This window comes from Pungitius pungitius, chromosome 11, assembly GCF_949316345.1.
Source record: "Pungitius pungitius chromosome 11, fPunPun2.1, whole genome shotgun sequence".
In the NCBI taxonomy this organism is placed as follows: Eukaryota; Metazoa; Chordata; class Actinopteri; order Perciformes; family Gasterosteidae; genus Pungitius; species Pungitius pungitius.
Genome location: NC_084910.1, coordinates 18,940,783 through 18,961,561, shown reverse-complemented (window position 1 = coordinate 18,961,561; position 20,779 = coordinate 18,940,783). Strand labels below are relative to the sequence as shown.

General features: G+C 45.7%; 1 protein-coding gene across 1 annotated transcript in view; it reads left to right on the top strand.

Annotated features, from left to right (window-relative positions):
• The first annotated feature begins 1,909 nt into the window (after window positions 1-1,909).
• col6a4a (collagen, type VI, alpha 4a) overlaps window positions 1,910-20,779 on the top strand; it is a 30,735-nt gene continuing 11,865 nt past the window's right edge. The window contains exons 1-24 of the mRNA XM_037454597.2: window positions 1,910-2,007; window positions 2,673-3,281; window positions 4,524-5,111; window positions 5,540-6,106; window positions 6,421-7,041; window positions 7,189-7,749; window positions 7,855-8,412; window positions 9,978-10,556; window positions 10,944-11,522; window positions 11,612-11,967; window positions 12,675-12,753; window positions 12,913-13,058; window positions 13,546-13,638; window positions 13,953-14,006; window positions 14,316-14,387; window positions 14,461-14,487; window positions 14,571-14,615; window positions 15,209-15,262; window positions 15,483-15,545; window positions 15,868-15,933; window positions 16,083-16,136; window positions 16,474-16,509; window positions 16,638-16,700; window positions 16,784-16,846. Coding sequence (XP_037310494.2) covers window positions 1,932-2,007; window positions 2,673-3,281; window positions 4,524-5,111; window positions 5,540-6,106; window positions 6,421-7,041; window positions 7,189-7,749; window positions 7,855-8,412; window positions 9,978-10,556; window positions 10,944-11,522; window positions 11,612-11,967; window positions 12,675-12,753; window positions 12,913-13,058; window positions 13,546-13,638; window positions 13,953-14,006; window positions 14,316-14,387; window positions 14,461-14,487; window positions 14,571-14,615; window positions 15,209-15,262; window positions 15,483-15,545; window positions 15,868-15,933; window positions 16,083-16,136; window positions 16,474-16,509; window positions 16,638-16,700; window positions 16,784-16,846 — 6,009 coding nt within the window. The 5' untranslated portion in view covers window positions 1,910-1,931. The remainder of the gene's footprint in view (window positions 2,008-2,672; window positions 3,282-4,523; window positions 5,112-5,539; window positions 6,107-6,420; window positions 7,042-7,188; window positions 7,750-7,854; window positions 8,413-9,977; window positions 10,557-10,943; window positions 11,523-11,611; window positions 11,968-12,674; window positions 12,754-12,912; window positions 13,059-13,545; window positions 13,639-13,952; window positions 14,007-14,315; window positions 14,388-14,460; window positions 14,488-14,570; window positions 14,616-15,208; window positions 15,263-15,482; window positions 15,546-15,867; window positions 15,934-16,082; window positions 16,137-16,473; window positions 16,510-16,637; window positions 16,701-16,783; window positions 16,847-20,779) is intronic.

Below are 20,779 nucleotides of genomic sequence, written 5' to 3'. Positions count from 1 at the left end.
AGACTTTGTACGTCATCCTGTGGCGCAAAACTGTGGATAAGTAAAGTTAAACAAAGTTGTGTCTTTGTAAATGCTGCAGAGACCCTGCTCTCCATCAGCCTGTCGGCCCCGAGAACTCTGCTCTCATCATCCTCACGTGCTTCACGTTAAACTTTGCCTTCTGGCAGTTCATCAAACACAGGCCTGACACATGTTTGTGGAGGCGGAGGGGCCACATGTGCGCTGATGAAGGCATACCAGCACATAACGTACACATGGAGCACTGCCGCTTGGTCTCACTTTTACCGCGTTCCCAGTGTGAAGGAGAGAGAGTGGTTTCATCTTAAACAGAGAAGAGCCTAGTTGCTGCAGCAGTTTGTGCTGAACCTGAAACTGCAAACGTCCAACAGTCCATTTCCTCTGAGCCCGGCCTGAGGGGGATTCCACAAGAGTGATGGCACGGCCCGTGTTACATTATTACATTGTGGGTTGGCGAAGGAAAGAAGGAGTCAACTGGCCGAAATTTGAGTTCTTAAATGTAATATTAGAATTAAAAAAAATGGACAACGATCTAACAAAAACACTCTAAACAAAAACATTTGAACAACAAAGCCCTAAAAAACATCGCAAAGAACCACAGCTCAAAGAGTTTTACTCCTTTACAACAAGTATTCTTTCCTTGGGAATAGATAAAGAAAATATCTATATATCTATTCATCTATCTAATGTTGGTTTAATGACCTTGATACACAAACCCTGAGGAACACATCCATCAGTGCTAATGATAATCTTTTGCATCTGAGCAGGATTTCAGGGCCGCCCCAAACCTTCAAAGCATTTCGGCTCCCGGTCACATGTCCACCTGCCATTGGTCCAGACCGTCTGTTGCCTGAGGACGACTGGAAATGGAGTCATTAGTTTGTAAAAGGAGCCAGATGCAGCTGAGAGGAGATAACAGTCTTTTTCGCTTTGTGTGGCAGAAATGGTTGGAATTCAGGCAGATTCAGGAGACGTCAAGTCGGTTGTGTTTCTATTCTATTCATGACTGTGTTCTCGCTGGAGAAGAGAGGAGTTGACCATCTCCACTAAGACGGCTTCAACCACCGCATCTAAACTCCCACAAGCTTATCGAGAGTCTTTAGAAATGGTTTGAATAAGACAGAAGACGTATGGCCCTCTACATCCTCCTCTGTCTTTGTACTTTCTGTCCAAAGCATGTGGAACAATTTCAGGTTTGGGACAATATTTGCTCGACACTGTATTGCGAAAGCTAGTCAGCATTGAGATATTCTGCTCGTCATCACCGCCGTCCTGCTGCCAAAGCAAAAAATACTTTATGAAACTGCCACTCACAGATAGACAGATAGGCAGGCGCGTGTCTAACCGAGAGACACTGGCACCAATCGGACTAACAGGTCCTTACACTGGCTACAGGTTGGCCTGAAGAAGTGCTCATCCAGACGCAGTTCCTGGAGGAGTTAGAGAAATACACCAAGTAGACTTATGATGTTTTAATATGACTTTAAATCAGAAGTCGGCTGTGAAGCCAACGCTGCATCTCTGTCATCACATATACAGTATATACACGCAACAGAGAATCCATCTGCATCGAGAACACTCGCCTCCATCACTTTGACTCCGCCTTTCCTCTTACAGGCCTTCAGATAAAAGTGTATTTCATAGCAATAACTCAATATTTCCGCCACCATGAAATACTGCCGCACACATTAAAGGCTGCAATGAATTCCCGTTTTTAACGAGACGTCTCCAAAAAATGTGCAAGTTGTTTGTTGAGAAACCTGTCACATCTCCAAGGTGTTTTTTGGCCTCAGTGCCTGTCATCATGTAAACAAACCAATTGTGTCTCCTGCTGTTGCTGATGGGAAACAGACCCGGTTTCACGGTCGCCTCTGCGTTTGTGTTGCAGAGAGAAATCTGAGAGCTGGTCCAGCATGGAAGGGGGGATGGGTCTGCTCCTCGGCCTCGTCATGGCAACATGTTTCTACGGCAACATCGCTCAAAAAACAGGTGGGTATGATTATATACAGCTATGACTTAACTTCCTGCATACCACCACATGAAGAATGCTGCACGTCGTGTGTGGTGCTGGGTGTACTGATACTAACCTGCACTACTTTGGGATTTTTGCCAAGCACACAATGCGCGCAATGCATTAACCAACACCTCTTATCATCTGAGTAGCAACATGTGGATGCAGTTTTCCAGCTGTATCGCACGGATCAGATTATTCATATTTTAAATTATGTAAATTAAAAAAGGGCAATTACCCCATGGTTAAAGGAAGACCACTGCTACTTAGTTATATTGCACAAAGACTTCTTTGAAAAGGTGCTTCCAGAAACAACCCAAACTAGGAGAACCGTGAAAAGGTTTCTGTGCCTCCAGGCTCATGGCTGCTGTTAGTGAGTCTGAGAAATGAAAGGCCCCACCGTCAGAAAGCTTTCCCTTCCTTTCCTTTCCTCACACATGTCCCAGAATCCACCTGGAGGAGAGTGCTATCACACTGTAGCTCTTCCTGTCCAGAAGCTCCCTGTTGGCTTGTTCACATCACCAACTACCCACGCTGATGCTTCTCACTGGCCTACACGCTCTCATAATAACCCTGAGCTGCTCTGTGCCGAGGACTTTCCTCGTAGCACTGACAACCTCTCTGCGACAACCTTCCCCCTCAGTCTGCACTCAAGAGGCCGTGGCTGACATCGTCTTCATGGTTGACGGCTCGTGGAGCATTGGCAGCGAGAACTTCAAGCAGATCCGTCAGTTTCTGCACACGCTGGTCGACAGCTTCGACATCAGCCCGGAGCACGTTCGCATCGGGCTGGTCCAGTACAGCACCACTCCGCGCACCGAATTCTTGCTCAATACTTTCCGGAGCAAGAAGGAAATCCTCAGTTACATCGGTAGCTTGCCCTACAAGGGCGGCGGCACACAGACGGGACTGAGCCTGGACTTTGTTCTGAAGGAGCACTTTGTGGAGGCCGCCGGCAGCCGGGGGGCACGGAGTGTGCCACAGATCGCCGTGGTGATCACTGACGGCAAGTCACAAGACAACGTGGAGTCCCGCGCTCAAGACCTGAAGAGAGAGGGAATCGTTTTGTACGCGATCGGCATCAAGGACGCAGATGAAGAGCAGCTGAGAGAGATTGCCAGCGAGCCGCACAGCCAGCACGTCTACAGCGTGTCCGACTTTGCGGCGCTGCAAGGAATCTCTCAGAGCATCGTCCAGACGCTTTGCACCACAGTGGAGGAAGTCAAACGACAACTGCTGCAGTTGTCTCAAGGTAAAACGAGTGAAACCGTGGGCTGCTGGCGGTCCAGTGATCTGTCTTTTCCTCAGAGAGCCAAGTGTAGCTTACCGGTTAATCAGTTTAGATTTCCAACAGAAGAAGTCAACTTGGCCAGAGGTTGTAAGCTTAAAGCCTAGTTTATGCTTTTTCAGAGAAACGCAAGGAGACGCAGACACAGCACCTTGCTGCCTTCTCACCCCCCCCTTGTGTGCTTGCGTGTTGGGACCCATTTTTCTAAACTTGCGTCAAAAGCTACGCAAGATCACGCAGCCCTCAAGCCTGTGATTGGTCTGCTACCTGCATCCTTTCAGGAGTCTCACATTTCCGGTTTCATAGCATAATTCCGCCATTATTAAAAGGAAGATTTTTACGAGAGAATGAATCAGTTTGAAGAGTTTTTGGGAGAAGAAATCCGTAAATATGACCACTGATACAACCTGTCATTGGTGTCCACCTATAAGGACGCGCAAGTGGCCTCCTCTTAGTGGACGCAGATCTCCACAAACGTCGGTTTTCTTTGTCGAGGGGTGAACAAAGTTGTGGAAGAAAATACGGGACAAATGTGTCCGTCAAAAAAATCCGATGAAAAGCAGGCGATGCATGGTGCAAAAAAAATGGTCGTCTTTTACTCCAACTGGTGGTCTGGAGGTGAACATCGCACAGTGCAGGTCAGTGACGACGGGGAGCATCTCGGCGTTGACAGGCTAGCGCTCATTTGCGGTTTCATAGCATAATTCCGCCATTATTAAAACAACGATTATTTACGAGAGAATGAATCAGTTTGAAGAGTTTTTGTCGGAAGAGATCAGTAAATATGACCACTGATACAACCTGCCATTGGCGAACTATGAGGACGTGTGGATGACGTCCTCATAGTGGACGCAGATCTCCTCAAACGGTTTGCCGGTCGAGGGGTGAACAAAGTTGTGGAGGAAAAAATGCGATGAAAAGCAGCAGCGGCGATGCACGGGGCAAGAAAGTCTCTGATAAATAAGTATACAAAACAACAACTTCCACACACACAAAGACATCACTCTCTTCTGGAGGGGAATCGCTTAGCCTTTTAGAACCATGAATTGAAATGAGTCCAGACACATTCGCCAGCCTTAAGAATTCAGAGAGGGTGGACAAAACATGTGAATGGGTACACACACAAACCCCTCCCCTCTGCCCCCCCACCTCCCTCCAGACAGACACAACAATGTAATTGCTGACATTTTTCTCCGTTGTCTCCAGAATGTGCCAAAGCCACGGTGGCCGACATCGTCTTCCTGGTCGATGGCTCCTCCAGCATCGGCACCAGTAACTTCCAGGAGATCCGGCAGTTCCTCCACGCCGTGGTGAGCGGCCTGGACATCGGCCCCGACAAGGTCCGGATTGGCTTGGCTCAGTTCAGCAATGAAACCACCCAAGAGTTCCTGCTGAAAGAGCACATGGACAAGAAGTCCCTGTTGGCCTCGGTGGACAAATTACCCTACCGAACCGGAGGCACGGAAACAGGCAAGGCCATCCACTTCCTCCTAAATAATTATTTCACAGAGGAAGCCGGGAGCCGAGTCAACCAGCGGGTTCCTCAGGTCGCCGTGGTCATCACAGACGGAGACTCTACGGACGATGTGGTGGTGCCTGCCCAGCAGCTGAGGCAGCGCGGGGTCATAGTGTTTGCCATCGGAGTGGGAGCAGCCAACCGCAAGGAGCTGGAGTCCATTGCCAACCGTCCTCCAGAGCGGTTCCTGTCCTCCATCAATAACTACCAGGCTCTGCAGAGGCTGACCGTAGGGCTGCTGAAAACGGTTTGCATCTCCGTGGAGGATCAGAGACAAGGTGAGGGAAATTAGAGCCCGATGAATACCATTAGTCAAACATATATTCAAAAACTAAATGATTGAACACAAATAGCCCTCGGGTCTGAGATCTCAGTTCCAGTTTATTCATTAATTTTCCAGAAAAGGCCCCCAGATAAGGATTACTATTTTCTTTAAGCATTGTGCTGTTTTCCATAATTTTGAGTCTTTTTTGTTTTTGTTTAATTTTGAATTATCCAGCTTTGGCAACCTGTGAAAAAAACAAAAAATGAAATAATAACAACATAAAAAAGGAAGTGATATCTCGTAATCCAGTATGTTGTAATTTATGTTTGAGATGCTCTCTGATCTTGAATAACTATGTTTCAGTTTACAGATGGTTGTTGTTGTTGTTTTTACAGCAGATTTTCTCACTGTCCTCACTGTCCTTTGTTGATTTTCTTTCAGCCTTGGCCAAAAGGTTTGCAGATATCTTCTTCCTTGTAGACAGCGGCATGTCTCAGACAAACTTCGGGCAGATCAGGACACTCCTCACCCAACTGGTTAATCAGCTGAACATCGGAGCGTCCTCCCACCGCCTGGGCTTGGCCCAGTACGGTCGAGATATTAAGGTTGAATTTCTTCTTAACACTTTCCAAAACAAAGAGGACACCCAGAACGCCATTAAGCGTTTACGGCAGCAAAAGCTCCAAACAAACGAGCCACGTAATCTGGGCGGCGCTTTGCGGTACGCTGCGACTAACTTCTTCACCGGTGAGGCAGGCAGCCGGGCGGACCAAGGCTACCGACAGTTCCTGGTGGTCGTAAGTGGGAAAGAATCCGACGATCCCGTGCACCGGGTGTCGCGTCTCATCAAATCCTCAGGAGTGACCGTGGTAGGGATGAGCCTCAGTGAATCCCTGATGGAGATGCGCATTGTAGCGACGGCTCCCTACGTCTACCGGTCCATCAGCAGCGCGGCATCCCTGAGGGCTCTTTTTGAGAGGGAGGAGGCGGAGAACGTTCTTACTGAAGGTTAAAAATCTCTACTATTGTTTACCTGAATAACGTGTCAGACATGTGAGCCGTTTCCAATTAACAGATGGGTCAACGGATTTGATTACCCTGTTATTACACTGGTCTATCGCACACCTGAGATATGATCACATACACGTCTTCCTGAAGGTCGGGTTATTTTGCAGTCCATAAGTCTGAGCAGAATAAGAAATTCAGAATGTCTAATGAAATTAGCCCATGTTAGTCTGATAATCTGAAATCTATAAATCTTTGTGGGGTTGAGCAGTGTGGTTAATTATTAAATTATTAAATTTACAATTGATGATCCACAGATTGCAAAGCAGCCAAACTGGCTGACATTGTGTTCATCGTCGATGAGTCCGGAAGCATCGGAACCCGCAACTTCCAGCTGGTGCGCACTTTCCTCCACTCGGTCGTGAGCGGCCTGGACGTCGGTACCTCGAGAGTCCGCGTGGGCATTGTGACGTACAACGAAGGGGCCATGGCGCAGGTCTACCTCAACAGCTTCAACGACAAGAGCGAACTGTTGAAGTTCATCAAAATGCTCCCGTACCGGGGTGGTGGTACATACACCGGGGCGGCCCTGGAATTTGCCTTGAGGGAGGTTTTCATCCCGCAAAGAGGAAGCAGGAGAGCGAAGAGGATCCAGCAGGTGGCGGTGGTGATCACAGACGGCGAATCCCAAGACAACGTGAGCACGGCAGCAGCTAATCTCCGTCGAGAGGGTATCACTGTTTACGCGGTAGGGGTTAAAGATGCCAACGATGCCCAGCTGGTAGAGATGGCTTCTTACCCCCCCCACAAGCATAAGTTCACTGTTGACAGTTTTGCCAAACTGAAATCAGTAAGGAAGAGCTTGCAGAAACTGCTGTGCAACAACATCCTCCGGCAAGCAGTCTCCATCAACACAAGAAGAACGGGCATCAAAGACGGTGATTGTTTCCTTGTTTTACTAGCTTTATTGAATCAATCTAGAAAAATGTGTTTTATTTCAAACATTAAAGAGTGACAGCATGTATAGCATAGAACAACAAATAAATGCAATAATAATAATCATATCTTTGCTTGTTCTGTTCCAGGCTGTGTACAGACAGATGAAGCTGATATCTTCTTCCTCATTGATCACTCAGGAAGCATTTACCCCAAAGACTTCCAAGACATGAAGACGTTCATCATCGGGTTTCTACACACGTTCCGTTTAGGGCCACAACATGTCCGCGTGGGTGTTGTAAAATATGCAGATTCGGCAGATTTAGAATTTGATCTGACAGCCTACTCTGATGCAAAGTCATTGGAGAAAGCGGTAGAGGGAATTAAACAGATAGGAGGTGGGACAGAGACGGGGAGAGCGCTGGAGTTCATGGGTCCACACTTTGACCGAGCCATGGCTACTCGTGGTCACAAAGTCCCGGAGTACCTGGTGGTCATCACCGACGGAAAATCCTCCGACAAGGTCCAGGCTCCTGCGGAAAAACTGAGGGCGAAGGGAATCATTGTCTACGCCATAGGAGTGAAGAATGCTGACGTGGTCGAGCTTGGAGAGATTGCCGGTGACCCCAAGAGGACTTTTTTTGTCAACAATTTTGATGCTCTGAGACCCATAAAGGATGACATCATCACAGACATTTGTTCCCAAGATGGTAAGAAAACTGAACTAAATTATCTAGCTTTTTTAGGCTAAGTAGGAATAGGAATAAACAAAATTTAAATGCCATACTAACATTTCCGTGCTACTTTGTCCAAAGCTTGTAAAGACACACCCGGCGACCTCGTTTTCTTGATCGACAGTTCCGGCAGCATCTACCCACAAGACTATGAAAAAATGAAGGACTTCATCAAATCTGTCATCAACAAGTCAGTCATTGGGAAGAACAATGTGCACGTTGGTGTCATGCAGTTCAGCACCATCCAACAACTGGCCTTTCCCCTAAACCAGTCCTACAGCAAGGAGGAAATGTCCAAAGCTGTCAACGGCATGAAACAGGTTGGCGGTGGCACGCTCACAGGGGAAGCCATCACTGAGGTTTCCCAGTACTTTGATGCAATCCAAGGAGGGCGTCCTGACATGCAACAGAGACTGGTAGTCATCACAGACGGCGAGGCCCAAGACCAGGTCAAAGGCCCTGCCGAGGCTCTGAGGGCCAAGGGAGTGTTGGTCTATGCCATTGGAGTGGTGGACGCCAACACAACCCAGCTGATGGAGATCAGCGGTTCACCGGACAGGACATACGCCGAGAGGGACTTTGACGCCCTTAAAGACTTGGAGAGGCAGTTGGCCATGGAGCTCTGCAATCCGGGGAGAGGTAAGTGGCTCGGACTGAAATATTAACAGATCTGTAAGCCGCAACTTCCCCTTCTTTTTTCATAAATGTCTCCCATCCAGCTACAATTCATAATTTACTTTAATAGCTCAACATACACTCACCGGCCACTTTATTAGGTACCCCATGCTAGTAACGGGTTGGACCCCCTTTTGCCTTCAGAACTGCCTCAATTCTTCGTGGCATAGATTCAACAAGGTGCTGGAAGCATTCCTCAGGGAGTTTGGTCCATATTGACATGATGGCATCACACAGTTGCCGCAGATTTGTCGGCTGCACATCCATGATGCGAATCTCCCGTTCCACCACATCCCAAAGATGCTCTATTGGATTGAGATCTGGTGATTGTGGAGGCCATTTGAGTACAGCGAACTCATTGTCATGTTCAAGAAACCAGTCTGAGATGATTCCAGCTTTATGACATGGCGCTTTATCCTGCTGAAAGTAGCCATCAGAAGTTGGGTACATTGTGGTCATAAAGGGATGGACATGGTCAGCAACAATACTCAGGTAGGCTGTGGCGTTGCAACGATGCTCAATTGGTACCAAGGGGCCCAAAGAGTGCCAAGAAAATATTCCCCACACCATGACACCACCACCACCAGCCTGAACCGTTGATACAAGGCAGGATGGATCCATGCTTTCATGTTGTAGACGCCAAATTCTGACCCTACCATCCGAATGTCGCAGCAGAAATCGAGACTCATCAGACCAGGCAACGTTTTTCCAATCTTCTATTGTCCAATTTCGATGAGCTTGTGCAAATTGTAGCCTCAGTTTCCTGTTCTGAGCTGAAAGGAGTGGCACCCGGTGTGGTCTTCTGCTGCTGTAGCCCATCTGCCTCAAAGTTCGACGTACTGTGCGTTCAGAGATGCTCTTATGCCCACCTTGGTTGTAACGGGTGGTTATTTGAGTCACTGTTGCCCTTCTATCAGCTCGAACCAGTCTGGCCATTCTCCTCTGACCTCTGGCATCAACAAGGCATTTCCGCCCACAGAACTTCCGCTCACTGGATGTTTTTTCTTTTTCGGACCATTCTCTGTAAACCCTAGAGATGGTTGTGCGTGAAAATCCCAGTAGATTAGCAGTTTCTGAAATACTCAGACCAGCCCTTCTGGCACCAACAATCATGCCACGTTCAAAGTCACTCAAATCACCTTTCTTCCCCATACTGATGCTCGGTTTGAACTGCAGGAGATTGTCTTGACAATGTCTACATGCCTAAATGCACTGAGTTGCCGCCATGTGATTGGCTGCTTAGAAATTAAGTGTTAACGAGCAGTTGGACAGGTGTACCTAATAAAGTGGCCGGTGAGTGTAGGTGTACATTTATTTGGGGTGGTGGGGGGGCATATGAGGGTTTTGGGATAGACAATATCGCATGTGTGCAGATTGTAAAGCCCTCTGAGGCAAATTTGTTATTTGGTCATTTTGGGCGATGCAAAATGAATTGAACTGAATTTAATTTATTAAAAAGAATGTTGAAACGATCATGTACATATTTTCCTCGTCCTCATACCACCTTTTATCTTTTCATCTCCACCCAGAGTGTAAGAAGACCGAAAGAGCTGACATTATTTTCCTGGTGGATGGCTCCACTAGCGTGACCCTGAAAAAGTTCAGAAGCATGCAGAGGTTCATGGCATCAATGGTGAACCAGACCACAGTCGGCAAAGACCTGACTCGCTTTGGGGTCATTCTTTACTCCACCAACCCCCAATCTGTTTTTACTCTGAATCAGTACAACTCCAAGCGAGCTGTTCTCAATGCGATATCCGCCCTGAGCTCCCCATATGGAGACACCTATACCGGCAAGGCTCTGGCGTACTCGTTACAGTTCTTCAACGATGCACACGGTGGTCGAGCAGCTCTCCGGGTGCCTCAGATTCTGATGGTGATTACAGACGGCGATGCCACCGACCGTAACAATCTGGTTGCTCCTGCCGAGGAACTCCGAGACAGAGGGATCAGCGTCTTCAGTATCGGCGTGGAGGGGGCCAACACGTCGCAGCTGGAGATCATGTCTGGTCATGTGAAGTCCAGAGTTTTCAATGTGGACAACTTTGATGCCCTGGAGAAACTGTACAAGAATATCAGTCGTGTCCTCTGCAATTCCACCAAACCAGGTATGATGAGCCCAAAGCGTTATCGCAGGTCGTCCACTATGGACCTGGGGACCCATGTAAATATCCATAGCATCATTAATAACTTTCCTCTTAACTTTACAAACAGTCAACTTTACAAACTTGACTTTCACAAATTAGAAACTCACTGTTGAGATCACAGTATGATGATATGGTTTAGTGAGTATGTTAATCAAATAAAACACAATATACATTTATTTCAACATACCCGCGGCTGACAGCCAATAATTGCATTCTAGTAGCTTCTTAGTTGGGCTCTAAATGGGATTGTAGTAGAAACTGTGTTGAAACTGAAAGAATGAACTCAAATAATCTTGAACTAATTATTTATGATGAATGTGGAAACATTTCCACACTTTGTCTTTACAGTTTGTGAGAAACAGCAGGCGGACCTGGTCTTCCTGATTGATCAGTCTGGCAGCATCAGTCCAAACCACTACACCATCATGAAGCAGTTCACCACAGCGCTGGTGAGCAGCTTCAAACTCAGTGAAAATTTAGTGCGTGTAGGACTCGCCCAGTTCAGCAGCACTTTCCAGAACGAGTTTTACCTCAACCAGTATTACAGCGATGAAGCTGTGACCAAGCACATCTTGGACATGAAGCAGATGGGTGGTGGCACCAACATTGGACTGGCCCTGGATTCTATCAGGGATCACTTTGATGCGTCGCGGGGAGGTCGAAGATCTGACAGGATCTCCCAGAACCTGGTGCTGATCACAGACGGAGAGTCGCAGGACGACGTGCAGGGAGCAGCTGACCGTCTCAGGGCTCTGGGTATCGAGATGTTTGCCATCGGCATTGGAAATGTCCACGACCTGGAGCTCCTGCAGATCGCCGGCGCCCCAGAGAGGCTTTTCACTGTGCAGACCTTCGGAAGCTTGGATAAGATCAAACAGAAGGTGGTCGATACAATCTGCAAATCTAGACCCATCAAAGATCCCAGTGGTGAGTTGATTGGTGTGACCTCGCCTCTCCACCGCCATGTTCTTTGGTATCTCTGGCAAAAGGAATAAACGCGTTTCCCTGTGCTTCAGCATGCAGCATTGATATCGCCATGGGATTCGATATCTCTCGAGGAAGCCGAGCTCCCGGCGAGATGCTGGTCAGCGGCCACGCTAAGCTCCAGGCCTTCCTGCCCGACATCATCCGCTCCGTTTCATCGGTTCAAGGTCTTTGCTGCCTTGGGCCGGATCCCATTAAGACCAACGTCGCCTTTCAAGTAGTGTCGCGAGATGGACGCCCGCTCTACGACTTCAACTTTGAGGGCTACAGCTTAGACGTCGTCAACAAAGTCATGACCTTGAATTTGTCAGAGCCCACTTACTTCAACAGCGCCCTGCTGAGGTCCTTCGGGAGGAAGTTCAGTTTCCAGTCCAAAGCTGGCGTGAAGGTGAGATTGGGTGATTTTGTGAAGACAATGTAGATTTTGGTTGGACTGACCACTCACAGAAAGAGAGAGAGATCAGCATTTAGGCATCTTGAATCTGTAGCTTCGTCAGACCGATGTTATTCAGAGTGAATAAAAACAAAATGAGTCTAAAATACACAATGAATATTGATTGAACTCATTGTCATAACAATGGCTTTTAAATACTCCGCACCCTCATCGTGAATAATGTTGCAGAAAGATTTAAAAGTTAAAAAAACTTGCTTTTAAATCTAACTTGAAGGAAATAGAGGCAGGTTGCCAAAAATGTCAATGTTTTTTTCCTGGTTACTACACTGTCACTTAAACTTTTAGTTTCTTTTATGTTTCTGTCTGTCTTGAATAGGTCAATATTATTTTTTGCCAAATCACAAATATCCTGCCAACATAGGATTTAATGAACCATAAAATGTTTAAACAAATGTTAGCCCTCCCGACCTCCCGATTGCATGTACGTTTTTTTTGTTTGAAATACACAGGATAAACCATCCATTATTTCTATACCACATATGACAGTCTTAAATCCCATCGTTGTACACTGTTAGTCTTATAAACCTTAACATTTTAATAATGCAGTTAGGTCATTTGTCTTAATGGTGATGCTGCTTTCGTCAGGTTCTAATCACCACGGTGAAGATGGATGTTCAGTTACTCTGTCTGTGACCCATCAGGTGCTGGTGATCTTCTCAGATGGACTCGATGAGGACGTGATGAAACTGGAGCAAGAATCAGAGCGGCTGCGACAGTCTGGTAAACCCCTGGAGATCCAACTTCTCTTTGACTTTTGATTATCAAGTAGATTACGTAACTCGATTATGTCTGTGACAACATCTTCTTCCGTGTGTACCTACTTCCACTCTTACTTTGTCTGGGGAAGTCAGTGAAGCTGTGGTTCTGTTCCCTGTGCAGGGGTCAGTGCTCTGCTGACGGTGGCCCTGGAGGGGGCCCGGGACCCCGCCCAGCTGCAGATGGTGGAGTTCGGGCGAGGATTCGGCTACAAGCTTCCTCTCAGCATCGGCATGAGGAGCGTCAGCAGCGCGGTCCTCAAGCAGATGGTGAGTCGTTTGGGTGCCTAAAGAGGCACAATTTTACCAAGGAGTGTTATTAAAAAATAAATTACATTCATATGTAACAAGAATATGCTGATTTGTTATTTGTAGTTCTGAGTTTTCATTTGTAGCCATTCAAACCTTTGTGTCACCATGTTTGTCTCTTTGTGGTCTTTGTCTCTTTGTGGTTGTTTTATGTCTCTGTGGTCTACGTATGTCTCTTTGTAGTCTTTTGTGTGTCTCCAGGGTTGTAAACCTAATTTAGAACAACATCCACATTATGCATAACGTAACAAACGTAGTGATAAACAAAGTCAAGGTAAACGTTAATGTGTTTGGCTTTTGTTTACCATCTGAACATAGTTGAGCTATCAGGGACAGGGAGATACACTCTGAGCTGTATCTGATAACATCCACTTTAGAGATAGAGTTATAGTTTGTCCAACACACTTGGCCAATAAATGTTCCTGATTCCTGATCTGTCTCTCTGCAGGACACCGTGACGGAGAGAGAGTGCTGCAACGTCATGTGCAAATGTTCGGGACACAACGGCATCCGAGGCTCTCGGGGCCCCCCGGGGTCAAAGGTTAGGTTAACACATGCAGAAGAAATTTAGATTAGATAAAATGTGCGACTAATTGTGATTAAATATTTTAATAATTTGACAGCACTAATATATTTACATCATTTATTTCATGTATACATATATAAAATATTTATAAATATATATATATAAAATTATATATATTTTATACAGTCATATATCAGTCAAATGATCTCTGTCCTGGTCCCTGATTGGATATCTGATGAAGCTGCTGGTCTTTAGGTGGACAGTGGAGTTGGTTCTGCTGTCTCTATGACGTGTCCTCCTGATACTGCTGTCTCTCTGTCCTCTGCCAGGGTTTCTCTGGACAGAAAGGTGTCCCCGGGTTCCCAGGAGACGAAGGAGTCGCTGTAAGTGTTTCTTCTTCACTCTCTTCACATCTTCATCTGTCCTACGCTGCAGCTCACTGGAGATCTTAGGGAGGTAGGTGGGTCAAGTAGGTCCCCTGAATTCAATTAGTCCTTGATGTGGACTAGCAGCTGAACTCCTTCACGCAAAATGTCCTTTTATTCACTGCAACTCCTCCTCGTCCTGCTCCTCCGCTTCCTCTTCTTCCTGCTCCAGGACCTCTTCCTCCTCATCCTCCCGCTCCTCCTCTCCCTGCTCCTCCTCTTCCTCTTCTTCCTCCTTCTCCTCCTCACCGGTTGTGTGTGTTGCAGGGGGAGCGTGGTCGTCCTGGACCGTCTGGACTTCAGGGGGTGCAGGGTTGTTCTGGTCTAAGAGGGCCGAAGGTATGTCGCTGCTCCCTGTAATGATGATGATGATGATGATGATGATGATGATGAATGATATCTATCTCTACAGGGCTACCGAGGTCTCCGTGGTAACAAGGTAAGTGACCCGGTTGAGTTTACATGAGGTCAAATGATGAGATGTTCAATCTGCTGATAGTTGAGTTGTTTCCGTGGTTACAGGGAGAACAAGGAGAATACGGGCTGGACGGAGTCATCGGAGAACAGGTGATTGAAGCTGTGTCTCAAGTCGCTAGTTCAGGGGCTTTATGTGGGGGGGGGGTGGGGTGGGGGCAGCATGACGTTCTTACTAGGAGCAGTTTGTTCTAATGATGTATTTAAACACACAACATCGGTTACCAACGTCACGTGACTTAATCGATTTCATTAACTAAAGTGTGATGTTACATATTATTTTATAACATTTATACCAGTAGATATTCAAGTGAATTCTATTACATAACGTTACATTTAAAAGTGAACTCTTCCGCGCTGTCGGATCACCTGAATAAATGAAATCCTCGTCGGCCCGCACTGCATGCTGGGATATGCTGAGCCGCAAAGGACAGATCACATGTTTCCTCCAAATCGGCTCCTGGGGGGCTGCATCATTAAATTAAATAACATTATTTTATATCATGTTGCATTACATTACATTTTTATCATATTCCATTTTAATATGTTCTAAATAAATCTATATTTTATTATGATATATAATATAATGCAAAATCAAATAAATATATGGCTTTAAAACTAAACTTTAGTTACAGCTAAGCGTGGGAATCTCGGGTGCTGAGCTGGTTCTGGTTCTGTTTCTGCAGGGACGGACGGGACAGGATGGAGGTCAAGGACCAAGAGGAGACTCGGGAAATCCAGTAAAACAACATCTTTACATTTTCTCCTCCTGGTCATCGAATCAAAGAACTATATGATTAAATATATATAATCATTCAAACACTATATATGACTTTATAAATGCAGACTTTGTCGATGCAGTCTCGTGTCCTAGTAGAGTCAGAGGAATGCTCCTTAGCTGGGACCTGTTGACCTCTGACCCGGGCCGCTGGATTGACAGGTTGCCCTTTCGTCCTTCAGGGTATCCCGGGAATCAGAGGGGAGACGGGGATTAAAGGACAGCGAGGACTCAGAGGAGACCCGGTGAGATTTTCTCTCTCTTTGCCAATAAATACGTTCAATGCCACGTCCGACTGTTAGCCTAGCCTAGCTTAGCTTAGCTTAGCAGTAAGCAAGTGAGTCCCTCAACGTCACTAGAACCTGGAACCCTCATAACCAAATGATACAGACCGAGACGTTCTGGACCAGTGGGAAAGAACAAGGAGGAGACATCCTGCCGCCTACGGACCATCATGCATCACTTTGACTCATCTCCAGCTAAACGTCGTGGTGATTTGTTTCTGCTGATGAGACACAAACTCAGCTGCAGAAAGTCAACAGTGAGGATCTCTGTGTTGGTCTTCAGGGGGAACCAGGTGCTGATAACACCAGACCAGGAGCCAAAGGAGAACCAGGGAACCTTGGATTACCGGTAGGAATCTGTGTGTGTGTGTGTGTGTGTGTGTGTGTGTGTGTGTGTGTGTGTGTGTGTGTGTGTGTGTGTGTGTGTGTGTGTGTGTGTGTGTGTGTGTGTGTGTGTGTGTGTGTGTGAGGACATTAATTGGGTTTGTTTGTTCTCAGGGATCTTCTGGAGAGGACGGACGTCCAGGTGACACTGGAGTGCTCGGGAAACAGGTGACGCTTATAACCTTGTGTTATTAACAGTATCATCATGCACATTATTATCACCGTGGTTATAGTTCTAATCATTATTATTATCATATATCGCTGGCCCAACTTAAAATGGCCCTGTCCCCCCAAAGGACCACGGGACCGCTCCGATCCAGTTTAGTTTAGTTTTTCCTTTTTGATTCCGTTGTTTGTCAGGTTGGAAAAACTCAAAACACAAAAAGCATAAGTTCAAACAAATTTCACAGGATTTAATTTAAATCTTAACTTAAAGCATTTAATTATTATATGTATAGAAATTGATGAACGCCATCATGATGAATATATGATTTTTTGTGTTCAGGGTCCAAATGGTAGAAGAGGAGCGATTGGCGAGAAGGTAAGAGATGATGAAGAGGAGGAGCTCTCCTCAGTGCTGCACACACACACACATCCTGTTTACATTTTGTGCATGTGTGTGTGTGTGTGTGTGTGTGTGTGTGTGTGTGTGTGGTTCTCCTCCTGCAGGGGATCCCTGGAGGACCAGGAGCTTTAGGACTCCAGGGAACCTCCGGTGCTTCAGGTCTTCAGGTGGGTGATGAGATCATGGACTCAGTTTGCTGGCAGCCTAACCCCCCATCAGAGGTCTAAACAGTTCCTTGTGGTCTCTGCAGGGTCCCAGAGGGGTCAGAGGTCAACCTGGACCGATAGGGGTCACTGGACATCCTGGTCCCCAGGTGAGATCACGATGAGTGTTCACTCAACAAACAAGAAGAAGTTTAAAAGTCTGACGAGAAATAGACTTATGATTATTAAAGGAAACATTATTTTACTGTCTGAGAACAATTCAAACTAGAAAATGCATTTCCTGCTGAAAATGCGTTGGAATGCTAAAACCTCAAATGAATTTCAGAAAATTGCTCAAAATACAGAAATGAAAAAAGGTGAAATGAATTTGACAGAATTGCAAAAAAATACAGAAATGGGACACGTTGTAAGGAATTTTAATAGATTTGCTAAAAATTAATTTTGGGAAAAGCTCAAATGAAATACAAAGAATTGCTGAAAATACATACATGGCAGAAGCTGAAATGAATTTGAAAAAATACAGAACTAACCAAAGCTGAGAATTGTAGAAATATAAATAGTATTAGTTACAGTTGTAATTGTGGTACTAGTTGTACTAGCAGTAGATGAAGAACGTCCCCGAAACACAAGCCCATTCCTCACTGAACGGCCGTCTCAAGTGCCACGGGCATGCCGGGAGAATGGCATAAACACGCAGCGTTCCAATACGTAACCGGAGACGTTCCCTATAAGGTAACTCGAGCTGCGTGTAAACGCTGTGGGAACGCCAATGCCCACTCCGCCATATGAGCCAGTGACCGTAGTGTGAAGTCAGGGCGCACATTCTGACGAGAGCACCTGCGCTCCAGGCGTGGAGTTAAGGTCGAGCCGATAAAACCTCACGAACATGTGCAAAGAGAACCAGCCAGAGACCAGAAAAAATTCAACCCGCAAAAACAGCAACATCTGGGACACTAAGGTAGAGCAATCGATCCTAGGTTCAAGATCAGGAACGTGCATCAAGCAAAAGGGGCGAGCACCCAATACACCTTGGGCTTGTCGGCAGCTTGGTGACCGGATTGTAGCCATGTCCAATAATAACGGGGCTTTAACTCTTCTTTACGTATGACGAAACACATAAAAGAACATATAATGTTCACCCTGAACCAAAACGTTTGCTTGCCACTGACGATATACAACTTTATTACAACTATACAAATCAGCAGAGGATCCCAACAAGCTTGGTTGGCCGACGGTGTAGCGCAGCCGCTCTGTGACACAACGTGTGGCGAACTTTTAATAAATGTTCTTTTATGTATTTCTTCATACGTGGCAGTGACGTAGTGCTCACTTATACAATCGCAATCGCTGCAATGGATATGGGATGCATTTTTGAACATTTTCAGCACAATATGTTTGCAAATGTGTGACGACTCAAGTGACGGAGGCAGACAACATCTGCCTGTCGGGGCAAAACAAACACGCACCCGTAGCCAAACCAGTAGGTTCAAAAACCAGTAGGCACGTAACACCGTCACTGAAACATGGGTTCTCGTTTCAGACTTTATGAGCAAATACAGGATCCCTTGGAGTTAAATTCTAAAGCCTCGCATAAAGACGTACATCCTTTTATGTAAGACTCTGCGCTACTTGCAGGTCGCTGTGTTGTGCCAGATCCTCAATAAAGTTTACCCATGGTCATGAAGATACTCATTTAACCTTACGTGGACTTTGAATGCCGCTTAATACCCAACTGAGATCGGCTCAGAAAAAGGATCCTTCCACCGGCCACTTTCCGCACTCGACGCTACTGCGCTTATTCCTCCATGTTTGTGCGTCTGCACGCTCCGTTAAAGCCGCTGCTAGAATCGATTGCTCTACCTTAGTGTCCCCGATGTTGGTGTTTTTGCGGCAGAATTTTTTGGGCTGAATATTGTAACCATGATTTTTTTTGCGGCTGAATATTTTAACGGTGATTTTTTTGCGGTCGAATTTTTTGCAGTATTTTAATGTTGAAAAACATTCAGATACATAATTAGAATGCATAAATAGTCAGTGCTAGAAATTCAATCACCTTTTTCTTTCAATACCTGATGACAGATTTACTTCCATACAACATACAGGTGAAACTCAAAAAATTTGAATATTCTTAATTTATTCATTTATTTCAGTAAATCAAATTAAAAGGTGAAACCAATATATTATATAGACTCATTACAAGCAAAGTAAGATATTTCAAGCCTTTATTTGATATAATTTTGGATGATTATGGCATACAGCTTATGAAAACCCGAAAATTCAAAATCTCAGAAGATTTTTGGCAGTGTGGGCAGGTGCCAAGTCCTGCTGGAAAATTAAGTCAGCATCTCCATAAAGCTTGTCTGCTGAAGGAAGCATGAAGTGCTCTAAAATGTCCTGCTAGTTGAATTACTGAGATAAATGAACTTTTGCACAAAATTCTAATGTTTCACCTGTAAGAGACCATGAAAGAGTTCGAGTTAGAGGTGGAAGAGGAAGAGGATGAGTAGTCATTTCAGTCATTTCCCTGTTCATCCCTCTTCAGAGTTTTAGTTTCCACGGATTTTCCTGTGTATTTTTGTTGGGAAATAAAAGATAGAGTCCTCCCCCCTGTGACAGGTAAAAAAATGCAAAAAAATAGACCAGTGCCTTTAGGGACGTGGGGTCCCTAAAGAGTCCCTATTTTTTTGCATTAATTAGCAGAGATAAACCGAATCACTCTCAAAGACGGATGGAGCCCAAAGGCTCCATCTGAGGGTTCAAGGCCTCAAACTGCTGGGGTTTTTTTTGCATTAACTAGCAGAGATAAACCGAAGCACTCGGAGAAAACTCTCAAAGACAACCCTAAACTGAGGGAACTTTCAAACAGGAAACAAACGGTATTACAATGTTGCTCCTGAGCCTTATGAGGATGTTGCATCTTCTTGGCATTGCCATGTGGGTCACCAGCATCTTGCAAACGTGGTTATATTATATTTTTTTGCATTAATTAGCAGAGAAAAACCGAAGCACTCGGAGAAAACTCAAAGATGGATGGAGCCCAAAGGCTCCATCTGAGGGTTCAAGGCCTCAAACTGCTGTTTTTTTTTTGCATTAACCAGCAGAGATAAACCGAAGCACTCGGAGAAAACTCAAAGATGGATGGAGCTCCATCTGAGGGTTCAAGGCCTCAAACTGCTGGGGTTTTTTTTGCATTAACTAGCAGAGATAAACCGAAGCACTCGGAGAAAACTCTGAAAGTTCCCACAGTTTAGGGTTGTCTTTAAAGCAGGCAACGAACGGTATTACAATGTTGCTCCTGAGCTTTATGAGGATGTTGCATCTTCTTAGCATTGCCATGTGGGTCACCAGCATCTTGCAAACGTGGTTATATTATATTTTTTTGCATTAATTAGCAGAGATAAACCGAAGCACTCGGAGAAAACTCTGAAAGTTCCCACAGTTTAGGGTTGTCTTTAAAGCAGGCAACGAACGGTATTACAATGTTGCTCCTGAGCTTTATGAGGATGTTGCATCTTCTTAGCATTGCCATGTGGGTCACCAGCATCTTGCAAACGTGGTTATATTATATTTTTTTGCATTAATTAGCAGAGATAAACCGAAGCACTCGGAGAAAACTCAAAGATGGATGGAGCCCAAAGGCTCCATCTGAGGGTTCAAGGCCTCAAACTGCTGGGGTTTTTTTTTGCATTAACTAGCAGAGATAAACCGAAGCACTCGGAGAAAACTCTCAAAGACAACCCTAAACTGAGGGAACTTTCAAACAGGAAACAAACGGTATTACAATGTTGCTCCTGAGCCTTATGAGGATGTTGCATCTTCTTGGCATTGCCATGTGGGTCACCAGCATCTTGCAAACGTGGTTATCAAACACGTCTGTTGTTTCTTACAAGTTTGGAGAACTGTCACTATGCGTGTTCTTCCGTGTGGACATGGCGCTCATGAATCTTTTGAGCAGGCTATCTTTCTTTGGCTTCATCATGTGCTTCACCAGTGCCATGCAGGTTTTATCCATAAACTCTGGCTGATTTTCCTTTAGATGCACAAACAGCTTATGTGCACCATGCATTGTCTTCCACAGGTCC